General features: G+C 39.1%; 1 protein-coding gene across 3 annotated transcripts in view; it reads right to left on the minus strand.

Annotated features, from left to right (window-relative positions):
• LOC150085771 (small G protein signaling modulator 1-like) overlaps positions 1-13,303 on the minus strand; it is a 744,108-nt gene that overhangs the window by 123,900 nt on the left and 606,905 nt on the right. For all 3 annotated transcript variants that reach the window (XM_090374245.1, XM_090374244.1, XM_090374243.1), the window contains exon 21: positions 1,573-1,655. In XM_090374245.1, coding sequence (XP_090230371.1) covers positions 1,573-1,655 — 83 coding nt within the window. The remainder of the gene's footprint in view (positions 1-1,572; positions 1,656-13,303) is intronic.

A 13,303-nucleotide genomic window follows, 5' to 3' on the forward strand; every position in this document is an offset into this window, starting at 1 on the left:
AGTACAAGTTTGCAGATAATATGAAGATTGGCAGGGTTGCTAATGACAGTACTATCCTACAACATATCTACAAAACGTGGACAGATGGGCTGAGAGGTGGAAACTGAAGAGGTGGAAAGTTAAAAAAAAAAAAAAAAAATGACAAATTCCAAGTATAAAGAAAGTGGAAACTAGTGAACACCGTTCTTCATGGACTAAGGTTATTACTGTAGTGGAATTCCGCAGGGTTCAGTGTTGGGCCCATTGTTTTTTTCTATATTTATCAATGATATTGATGAAGTTATATCAAGCGTAAATCCAAGTTTGCACATGATACTAGGTTGGCAGGTTTGTTAATGAGTAATGACAGTACCTACTGCAACATGATCTACAAAAGTTGGGCAGATGGGCTGAGAGGTGGCAACTGAAGTTAAAAAAAAATTTACAAATCCAAAGTACTGTATATGGGGTATCAGTAAGCCCAGCATAACGTACCAACTGTGTGGTTCTACATTCAGGGTGGTGGAGAATAAAATTGACTTGGGGGTAACTGTGCAGTCAGATATGAAGTTTTCTGAGCAGTGCAGACAGGCTGCCAGAGCAGCTCATGGGGGTCTTGTCAATGATATACAGGAATTTTGCTATTAAGGGTAAGGAGGTGATTGTCTCAGAGTATAAGGCAATGGTTAGGCTGCACCTTGAGTACTGCATACAGCTCTGGAGGCTTAATTTTAGGAAAGATGTAGAGCTGCTGGAAAGAGTACCAAGACGGGCAATGAGATTGGTGGGGGAAAAACAGGTTTAAGTTCTGCAAATTGCAGCATTTTGAGACTAGACACCTGCAAGGCAATCTTATTGAGGTGGATAAGACATTGAATGGTTTCAGCAAGCTCAATGTGATGGGATTCTTCCTTTTGCTCAGATTACGCACTTAAGGTGGCCTTAAATTCAAATTGAGGAAAGACAGTTGCAGAATAGATGTGTGGAAATTTGCCTCTAGCCAGGGGGTGGTTGATTGGTGCAACCAACTTCCATCTGTCATTGTGGTAGCTGATAGCTTAAATAAATTCAAAGAAGAACTGGACAAACTTTTGGAGTGAATGAATGTGTGAAATGGAAAGTTGTTTTCTTTTTCTTCTCGCTGTTGCCGTATAAGCTTGATTTCTAATGCTAAATGAAAATTATAAGCAAGTAGTTCTGCATATCAACAACTATTCTTGCAGTTTAACTCCAAACTTTTCCTCTTTATTTATCCTACTATGGCTGTTTTTGTAATTTATCCTACCACGACATTCCTCCTTATGGATTTTCTGAGAGTTGTAATAATCTAGAGAAATTCAAGTTCAACATATCAAATATGCTCTTTCATTTCAGCCTCAGGCCATAAAGGGTACAAGAGCATTATAGGTGCTAATTAGCTTTCATATTTGGAGTTGCCATTAAAAAAATGCAATGTCATGCAAAACAAATGTATCGATAGTCACTGAAATAAATAATGTAATTGCAAAAAATTTACATCAGAAATTTTATATGTTTTAGATATCTACATGCTAAAATACTTTTAATAGTATTTAATTTGATCTTCTGACTTACCATCATCAAAAATTACCAGCAGGGGTGCTACTAAATCACACATTCCTTGGACATAACCAACATCCAGATGTTCCCAAACATATCTAAAAAATTATATACATATATCTGTGAAACTATTTGGGTTATAATTATGAGCAAAGTGTTTAAACATTTATTTTTGAATTGATTTGTTCAAGTATATAATTAAAGGAAAATCAATGAGAAAACAGTAAATACAAAAAATAAAAACTGGTTGCGAAAATTAAAAGTGGGTGAGTAGTAGGCCAATGAAAAATATATGGACTTTCTTGACCACATATTTCCAATATAAACAATGGAAATATGTGGACAAGAAAGTACATTTTGGACCTTTATTTCCATTGAAGTCTATGAATTTTAAAGAAGTTTTGTTAAGATTGTTTTATTTCTCACAGATGCTATAGAAATGCATTATTTGAAATAAATAGCATTTCATAGAAGTGCTTTTAAAATGCAAAAATAGAAGTATTTTTGCATTTTAAAAGTTATGCACATCAACTGCAACTATTCAATTTAACCTTATTATTTTATTTATTTATTTATTTTTTGCTCTTTTGTGCTGTGAAACCAATGTAAAATATTGAAATTAAAACAAATTAAAATCTCATAAACCCAGCAATTTTCAAAAACATTTAAAAAATCTAAAATTTACTTCTTAGTCTTATGCTTTATTGCACATATGAAGGATATGAAATTTTTCTGTTGCTCCCTGGAGCAATGTGTTTTCCATCATTAAAGCTCTGTGAATTATGGATTATGGTCAGTTAATGTTTACAGGAATGAGATATAAATAGAAAGGGTGCAAGAATACCTGCTGATTCTATCCAGGCAGTGTTAGGTGGGATGGAAAACTGCTAGAAAGGGGTTGATGATACACAACTTCTTGCACTGCTTCTATTAGAATGTGCAGTTGTTTGGAAAGCAAAGTGTCAGGGATTTCAAGCCCTGACATCACCTATGTATTCACTTGTGAACAAGTGAATACACAGGTGATATTAGGGTTATTAAGAGTAAAAACAGGTGTATGTATAATTGCACATACACTAATTCTAGGGGAACAATCAAATAAATTTGATCAATTTGAAATTCTGGTAAAGTTATTAAAGACAGACATTGTGGGGATATTGGAGACATGGTATCACTCAGATAAAAGGGATGCAGAATTTGAATATGGGAAGTAAATGGGTACAGAAAGGACAGAACAGGAAAGTGGGGGAGGCAGGGAAGAGTTATGAAGGGAAGACCTTAGTTAAAAAGCACATAAAATTGAATGGTGTGCATTCAAATAACATGGGAGGCAAGTGCATGTTGAGTCAATTTGGAGTGACATAAGTACTGGGGAAACAAAAATGAGAGAAGTGTGTTGAAGGCCTAATGACTGAAATGAGTAAAATAATAAAATAAAGTGCAGCCATTATCAACCCACTGCAGGGTGGAAGCCTCCTCAACAATTCATGCTGAGGGAAATGGACCATAATCTGCCACGCTGGTCCAGTGCGGGTTGGCAGATTGACCGTATTCAGCAGTCAGGGGCTTGAACCCCGGTCTACTCAAAGAGCGTGTGCTACTGCACTCCCGCTCCTGCCCACTCGGCAATGACTGAAATGAGTAAAATGAGTACCTAATGACTGTGATGAGTAAAAAAGCCCCATGGACATAGTGTCAATAATTACACTGAGTGTCAATAATTACATTGCACTGACGTGGAATTAACTTTCCCATTTCATGTCTGTAAAGTTGCTCGTTATACTCATCACAGTCATTAGACCCACATGGATGTCAGATGTACTGATGAGACTTGTGGCAGAGAAGAAAAATGCATGAGATGCATATAATTTAATCAGGTTATACAAAAGCCTAAAGTAGTATAAACTAGTCTGCAATCAAGTCAAAGAAGAAGTTAGACAAGCTAAGAATGATAATGAGAAGTCTCTGAAAATTAGCAAAGACTTCTTTACTTATGTAAACACTAGAAAGAAGGGGAAATGAATAACACTGGTCTGCAGAATGTGAATGGTTTAACTGTTGAAGATCCTGTTCAGGTTGTTGATAGACTGAATAGATATTTTGCATCTACTTTCACACAGGAGCTGATTAAAACTTCTGGAATCCCCATTCTGATAAAATTATAGGAATGGCAATGCCAAAAGTTTAGCAAATTCTAACAGGGAGCTAAATAATTTTGTGATAACTGAGAAGAAATTGGAAGAGAAATTGTTGAAACTAAACATAAAAAAAAAATCACTGGGGTGGATGAGATTGATACAATTATATTTAGGAATACAACAAAGGAAATAAGCAAACTGTTAGCCATAATTATGAGAGCATCTCTGGATTCAGAAATGGTTCTATGGACTGGAGCTGTGCAAATGTATCCCCAATTCACAAACAAGTATCAAAGTGTGGTATGAGTAATTACAGATCTATTAGCTTGACTTTTGTTCCAAGGAAAATAATGGGAGTCACTGGTTAAAGAAGTAATGTAGGATAACAATCCCAGGGGCTCACATCTGGTGAGTATGGGCTTGGCAAACCCAGGATCCTGAGCTGGATATCACCATTCTTCTCTTTCTTGGTGATTCCTTTCTACTTCTCTCTCTCTCTCTCTCTCTGTTTAGCTCAGGAATTTTTTTTTTTGGCTGGTGTAGCATAAGCCTCAGGCTTCCTTGTACCATATGGCTAATAATAATAATAACTGACCAATAATAATAATAACAACAAGATCTATAAGGTCAATCCGATAGTGACAAACTTCCTAGGAGCAATAATGGCGAAATAGAGTACCACCATTAAGGTTGAGAACATCACAACCAGGCCAATCGCCATTAGAAGAGAAATCTTTCAGTGAGATGCTCTGAGCCCACTATGGTTCTGTCTAGCATTCAACCTGCTATCCACCATGCTCAACGGCAGCAAGTATGGATATAACCTCAAAGAAGGAAGAAAGAACCTGTACACCCTCACCCACCTTATGTACATGGATGACATCAAGCTCTATGCGGCAACCAAGAAGCAACTCCAGCAACTACTGCGGATCACCAAAGAATTCAGCAAGAACATCAGGATGGAATTTGGTGTAGAAAAATGCAAGACTCACACACTGCACCAGGGAAAATTAGTTGGCCGAAACTACCAGCTGCTGACTGGTAAAGAGTTTGAAGCTATGACAGAAAGAGAGATCTACAAATACCCTAGTGGTGATGCAGGCTGAGCAGTTGGAACACAAGAAAATCAAGAAGTGCCTGAACAAAAAATATCATCAGAGACTCAGAAGCCTGCTGAAAGCAAAATTGAATGGAGGGAACATAGTTAAAGCCATTAACACCTATGCAGCCTCAGTAATAACATACACATTCAGGGTCATAGATTGGACTAACACTGAGCTAGAAGATATCATGCAAAAGACAAGGGCAATGATGACCAAGAGTCACCAACACCACCCGAAGTCAGCAGTGGAGAGAATAACAATATCTTGGAAAGAGGGAGGAAGGGACCTGACAGAACAGAAAACAGTGATACTTAACCTGAAGGATTACTTCGAGAACAAAACAGCACCACTCCACCAGGCCATAAGGAAGATAGATAAGTGATATACCCACTCAACCTAAGCGAGGAAACCCCTCCCACTCAAACGGCACAAGAAACGAAGATAGAAAGATGGGCAAAGAAGACACTCCATGGCAGACACTACAATGACCTCCATCAAGATCACATCAATAACATTGCTTCCAATGCATGGCTCACAAGCGGGATGCTCTTCCCTGAGACTGAAGGATTCATGCTGGCCATCTAAGATCAGGTAATCAACATCAGGAACTATAGAAAATACATTGCAAAGGAGCCCAGAATGTCAGATGACGCATGTCGACGATGCCACCTGCCCTCAGAAACAATCCTACACATCACCGCGGGGTCAAGGTGATCACCCAGAGTACACTCATAGACAAGATCAGGTAGCCAGGATAATACATCAGAAGCTTGCGAGGAAATACCAGTTGACCAAAGAAAGTGTACCATACTACAAGTACGAACCCCAGGCAGTACTAGAGACCTGAACCCACAAGCTATACTGGGACCATGCCATAATAACGGATAAGACCATCCCGCACAACAGACTGGACATAACCCTTGTGGACAAGATGGAAAAGGCTACCTACCTGATTGACATAGCGGTGCCAAACACTAGCAATGTCCAGAAAACCAATGAGGAAAAAATTGGGCAGTACACGAACCTGAGACATGAGATCAAGGAGATGTGGCATATGCAAGAAGTATCAACCACCCATATCATCATGTCAACAATTGGTATATCACCAAAGACTCTACATAGCAGCCTAGCAGCAATAGGTCTCCCAGAGAACACCTAAAAGGAACTCCAGAAAGTTGCAATCCTGAACACCCGTAAGATAGTCAGAGATTTCCTCGAACGACAGTAACACCAGACATTACAACCACCCTGTGTACTTGGTAGCAGTACCTGTCACGGAGTGGAACCCCCAATCAGGGAGAAATAATATAAGAGCAACAACAACAATAATAATAACATCCACAACTACTGGTACAAGAAGCTCACCTGCATGCACGCACGCACACACACATGCACGCACGCACGCACGCACGCACGCACACACACACCTAGCAGAGCAGTTCACTCGAATGATAAGCAAATCGGAGACAATCCCGAAGTTTCTCACTGAAGGAGTCACATATCTGAAGCCTAAAGATGAAGATACAAGAAACTTGGTGAAATACAGGCCAATCACATGGCTCCCAATGATGTACAAGATCCTGACCAGCTGTATAACTAAGAAGATATCACACCACTTAGAGAGTCAGAACATAATGGCCGAACAGCAGAAAGGATGCAAGTGAAGGAGCAAAGGATGCAAGGAGCAATTAACCATAGATGCCGCAGTTATGGAGCAAGCCTTCAAGAAGCACCTCACCCTATACACGGTCTACATCGATTACTACCGCAAGGCCTTAGACTCTGTACCTCATAGCTAGCTAATAGAGACCCTGAAGATCTACAAGGTCAATCTGATAGTGACAAACTTCCTAGGAGCAACAATGGCGAAATGGAGTACCACCATTAAGGTCGAGAACATCACAATCAGGCCAATCCCCATTAGAAGAGGAATCTTTCAGGGAGATGCTCTGAGCCTAGGAGATGGTTCTGTCTAGCTCTCAACCTGCTACCCACTATGCTCAACGGCAGCAAGTATGGATATAACCTCAAAGAAAGAAAAAAGAACCTGTACACCCTCACCCACCTGATGTACATGGATGAACAACAAGCTCTATGCAGCAACCGAGAAGCAGCTCTAGCAACTAGTCCAGATCACCAAAGAATTCAGCAAGGACATCAGAATGGAATTTGGTCTAGAAAAATGCAAGACCCACACACTGCACCGGGAAAAATTAGTTGGCCGAAATTACCAGTTTCTGACTGGTAAAGAAATCAAAGCTAGAAATACCTAGGGATGATGCAGACTGAGCAGTTAGAGCACAAGGAAATCAAGAAGTGCCTGACCAAAAAATATCATCAGAGACTCAGAAGCCTGCTGAAAACAAAATTGAATGGAGGGAACACAGTTAAAGCCATAAACACCTATGCAGCTCCAGTACTAAGATACACATTCAGGGTCATAGATTGGACTAACACCGAGCTAGAAGATATCATGCGAAAGACAAGAATAATGATGACCAAGAGCCGCCAACACCACCCAAAGTCAGCAGTGGAGAGAATAACAATACCTTGGAAAGAGGGAAGAAGGGGTCTGATAGAACAACAGACACTCAATAAAACAGTGATAGATAATACCTGTCATGGAGTGGAACCCCCCAATCATATAAGAGCAATAACAATAATAATAATAACCTGAAAAGTAACCTGAAGGATTACTTCGAGAACAACACAGCACCACTCCACCAGGCCATAAGGAAGATAGATAAGTGGTATACCCCACTCAACCTAAGCGAGAAATCCCCCCTCCCGCCCAGAGGGAACAAGAAATGAAGTCAGAAAGATGGGCAAAGAAGACACTCCATGATCACATCGATAACATTGTTTCCAATGCATGGCTCACGAGTGGGACGCTCTTCCCCGAGACTGAAGGATTCATGCTCGCCATCCAAGACCAGGTAATCAACACCAGAAACTATAGAAAATACATCATCAAGAAGCCCAGAGTGTCTGATGACACATGTCGACAATGCCACCATAATAACGGATAAGACCATCCCACACAACAGACCAGACATAACCCTTGTAGACAAGATGGAAAAGGCTACCTACCTGATTGACATAGTGGTGCCCAACACTAGTAATGTTCAGAAAACCCATGAGGAAAAAATTAGGAAGTACACGAACCTGAGACATGAGGTCAAGGAGATGTGGCATATGCAAGAAGTATCAACCATCCCGATCATTGTGTCAACCACCGATATGGTGCCAAAGACTCTACATAGCAGCCTAGCAGCAATAGGTCTCCCAGAGAACACTTACAAGGAACTCTAGAAAGTCGCAATCCTGAATACCTGTAGGATAGTCAGAGATTTCCTCGACCGACAGTAATACCAGACATTACAACCACCCTGTGTACTTGGTAGCAGTGCCCATCACGGAGTGGAATCCCCTAATCAGGGAGAAATAATATAAGAGCAACAACAATAATTATAAGACTCAGAAGCCTGCTGAAAGCAAAGCTGAATGGAGGGAACACAGTTAAAGCCATAAACACCTATGCAGTCCCAGTGCTAACATACTCCTTCGGGGTCATAGATGGGACTTACACCAAGCTGGAGGATATCGTGAGAAAGGCAAGGACAATAATGACCAAGAGCCGCCAACACCACCCGGGAGCTGCCGTGGAGAGACTGACAGTTGTCTGGGAAGAAGGAGGAAGGGGCCTGATAGACCTCATTGAGCAACAGAAGACAGCGATAGTTAACCTGAAGGATTACTTCCAGAAACACATAGCAGCACTCCACCAGGCCATAAGGAAGGCAGACAAGTGGTATACCCCACTCAACATAAGCGAGGAGTCCCCCCCCCAACCAAGAAGTACAAACAAAGCTAGAAAGACGGGTAGAGAAGACACTCCATGACAGACACTACAATGATATCCATCACGATTACACAGATAAAATTGCTTTCAATGCATGGCACATGAGCGGGACTTTCTTCCCTAAGACTGAGATTTGTGCTTGCCATCCAAGACCAGATAATCAATACCAGGAACTATAGAAAATACATTACCAAGGAACTGGGAGTGTCCGATGATGCATGTCGGCAATGCCACCTGGCCTCAGAAACAAGTTATACCATTCACAGCATGGATTTAAGGGACATCTTATCTGACCAATCTGATTATGCACTATGATGCAGTAATGAAGGAACTGGGTGCAGAAAATAATTTTGACATTGTATATTTGGATTTCAAGAAGGCTTTTGATATTACTGCACATAAAAGACTGTTGTACAAAATGGAGCAGTGTTGCATTAAGAGAAAGTTACTGTTGTGGATAAAGGGATGGTTGAATCAGAGAGGACAGAGAGAGTAGTTATCAGTGGGCACTGATTTTTGAGGATTAATATTATTACTGGAATTCTGCAAGGTATCCCCAATTGCTGGGCCCACTCTTCTTTTCTATATTTATTAATGACACTGATGAAGGTATAAGAGATTTGATGTCTAAGTTTGCAGATGCTACGAAGGTTGTCAGAGAAATTATATTACCAAAAATGGTGAAACACAGTTATCAGGTTATGCTACCGCAACAAATCTTGAAAAATTAGGTAGATGGGCTAAGATGTGGCAATTGAATTTGAATATTGATAAATGCAATATACTGCCTATGGGTATATAACACCAGACTAATCTACAAACTGTGTAGTACCACACTCAGAGTAGAGGAGAATGAAACAGGCCTGGTAGTACTGTACATGAAGATATGAAGTTTGGTTTGTGAGGTTTTTTTGATGATACAGGAATATCCTATTGTATAAGGCAATGGTTAGGCTACATCTTGAGTACTGCATACAGGTCTGGAAGCCTCACTTTAGGATGGATGTGGATCTGCTGGAATGGATGCAGAGAACAGCAACAGGATTAGTAAAGGGAACCAATGAGTGTTCTTACCAGGAAAGTCTTTAGTTCATCAAACTGCAGTGCCTGGAGAATAGGCACCTGTGAAGGGATCAAACTATGGTGTTTAAGGCTTTAAATGAATTGTGTAAGATCATTGCTGATGGAATTCTTCCTCGTGCTCAGGTTACACACCAGGGGTCATAAGTTCAAAATGAGGAAGGATGGTTTTTGGATCAAATACAGTGAAACTTCTCCTAACGGACACCTCTCGTTAACGGACATCTCTCTACAACGGACATTTTCAAATTCCCCAACTCACCTCCATTGGTTTTAACGTGTTTGCAGCTTCTGTCTAGCGGACATTCTCTGTAACGGATGTGGACAGGCAATCTGCACTGTTTCATTTAGAATAGCACTTAATTTGATCTCCCCATAACGGACAGCCGGTGAGCTCACGGCCCTTTTTCTAGGAACGTTTCTTCCACGTATTGCCTCGATTGTGTGTTTATTTTCTATTTCCAATTCTCTGAATTTTATCAAGGTTTACGTCGCGGTTCTAAACCCTTTTTCAAGAATTTTAAGCCACGTGTAAAACTTCTGATGAATTCGGTGTGTGCAGGGGGGGGGAGAATATGGTCGGCCTTTCGTCTTTTCAGTTTTGTTCAGTGTCGTGTGAAGTGCACAATGTCTTCTCGTAAACATTTAACTTTAAAAGATAAAGTCAAACTCATTAATGCGTATGATCAGCAAAAAAATAGTGTTCGCAATCTCGCTGCAAAATTCAAAATCGAGAAAACACAGGTAAGCGACATCCTAAAGAAAAAAAATGAACTGCTCAAACAATTTTGACAACACGGAAATGATCAGGTTCAAAAATCATTCCCGAAAACTGTTCGACTTCAAATTTGTCGCGCACATGCTAAAAAAATTACCATTAATGGGCCTATTATTAGGGAAAAGGCTTTGGAGGTTGCGAAATCTATGGGAGTAAATGAGTTCAAAGCTTCTAGTTCAAAACTCGGCATAAAATTTCTTGGAAAACCATAAGTGGTGAAGGTGGATCTGTTGATACTGTTGATACTGTGGTTTATGTCGTGATTTTGAAGCTAAGGATATTTACAACTGTGACGAAACAGGGTTGTTTTTTTAAAGCTCTTCCTGAAAAAACAATGAGTCTAAAAAACGAAAAGTGCCAGGGCGGAAAAATTTCTAAGGAACGCTTGACTGTACTATTGTGTACAAATATGCTGGGAGACTTTGAACAACCTCTTGTTAGAGGAAAACCACAAAATCCTCGTTGTTTTAAGGGCATAAAGTTGAATCTTTTGGATGTTGACTGGAAGTCTAATAAAAAAGCGTGGATGACACGAGATATCATGAGCGAATGGATAAGTCACTTTAACCAAAACATGATTCGTCAAAACAGAAAAATTATTCTTTTCATGGATAATGCTGGATCTCACCCGCACATTGAATTGTCCAACATTCAAATCATTTTTCTGCCACCAAACACATCTGCAGAGTGTCAGCCCTTGGATCAAGGGATAATAAAAAATTTTAAACTTCACTACAGAAAACGTGTTTTAAGACATCTCATTGCAAACATGAACGATGTAACATGTGCGAGTGACCTTGCAAAGAAAATCAGCATCCTAGATGCGATTCAATGGATTTCCTCTTCAGTAAACGCAATTAGAAAACAAACTGTCGTGAACTGTTTTGTAAAGTCTGGCTTCTCAATCGCAAAAATTGGAGTTGTGAACAGCAATGTGGAGCACCAAGAAGAACAAGAACTTCAACATCTATTGATAATGTACGATACTTCCGCTACAAGTGACCCTGGCTACAAAGATATAGACTCAAACCTCACTACAGAAGATGGTGCTCTAGATATCAACGATATTATCATCGATATTTTTCAAGAAGTTCCTCATGAGGATGAAGAAATGGAAGGAGGTCATTCTGTCGAAGAACATATTAACGACGAACCACCGATGAAAATAGAAGAAGCGCTCATACAAATCAATCGTTTAAAAATTTTTTTCGACGCTGAAGAAGATACTGAAGGACTTTCGATGGTTTCTTCACTCCAAACAAATCTTGAAAACAAAATTATCAGCTGGAAGAAGGTGCAGAAGAAAATAAGTGATTACTGTATGCATTTTTCTTAAGATAAAGTCATAATATGCATAGCACAATTGTATGTATATTATTTACAAAAATATTGTGCAAAATCTGTATATAATTTAATTTAATTTTACATTAAATGTTTAACGATTTTTCTTTATCTCTTGCATATGTAATTGCAATATTATTTACAAAAATATTGTTCAAAATCTGTATATATTTAAATTTAATTTTACATTAAACGTTTAACGATTTTTCTTTCTTTCTTTTTTTTTTTTCTCCCTCAGACTTCTTGTTAGCGGACACTTCTCTCTAACGGACACATTTTCGTTCCCCATGGCTGTCCGTTAAAGGGAAGTTTCACTGTATGTGGAAATTTTACTTCAGCCAGCAGGAGTTTAATTGTTGGAACAAACTTCCATCTGATGTTGTAGAAGTGGGTACTTTTAATAAATTAGAGGAGACAGACAAGTTGTATGGGAAGATCTGTTTTTTGGTGCTGCTGTATAAGCTTGCTTTCTTGCATCGTTGACACTACTTAATACTAATACTATGGTATTTCAAACTGTATGTCAGATAAACTTGAAAAGAAGGCAGTGTTTTTATTATTATTATTATTTATTATTTTTTAAAAATTTACAGCTTATGTAAATCCAGAAACTACTTTTTTTTTAACTGTTGTATGTGTGATTTTGTAAGTGCATGCATATTTTCCCTCAATGTAATGGGTGAATTTTTGTTTTCTAGCATGAATATAATAAAACCAAAAACTCGAAATGTACTAATAAAGGAACATCGGAAGAATGCTTGTGCCCTTTGGTATCTAATTACACATAAGAGATAAGAGTGCTCATAGAGAAAATAAAAATAAGTCATACATTTTATTAAAAGTGTATGTATAAATTTACATAAATAAATTTTACAAAAATGTGTTTGTTTTACTTGACATCTACCATATTGTCATAGTAAGTTACACATGAATAAAAGGAAAATTTATTATTATTATTATTATTATTACTACTGCTTGTTTAAAGAAAAGAAAAATTTAATAGGCCACAGAAGGAATCCTTAAAAAAAAAAAGTTTGGGTACCCCTGGAGTAGAGCCTAACATGATGACTAGTAACTTTTGTACCCAATAATGTAACTTGCTCCACTAGTTACCAGTGGTTAGTTAGTTGGCGCATCGGCTTCTGTGGCCATAACGCACCTCCCAAAGTTTTTGCATTTTACTCTGATCCAAACCCGAGGTGGGATTCGAACCTGCGATCTTTGGGTTGCCAGGCAGGCACTTTACCCACCTGGTTAGCCCAGTCGGCGAGTTACCAGTGGAGCAGGTTACATTTTAGAAATGGTGGAAATCTAGGTCCCAAAGTTCCTGGATTTGTTAGGATCAGTTTCTTTATTCCAGTAATTAAAAGATATCAGTCCCCCCCTTTTCCCCCAGTCAAAGACTAATAGATTAACAGTAACTGCAAGCAGAAGTGAAAGCGAT

Source organism: Mastigoproctus giganteus, chromosome 5, assembly GCF_048544385.1.
Source record: "Mastigoproctus giganteus isolate SK-2022 chromosome 5, ASM4854438v1, whole genome shotgun sequence".
Taxonomy (NCBI): Eukaryota; Metazoa; Arthropoda; class Arachnida; order Uropygi; family Thelyphonidae; genus Mastigoproctus; species Mastigoproctus giganteus.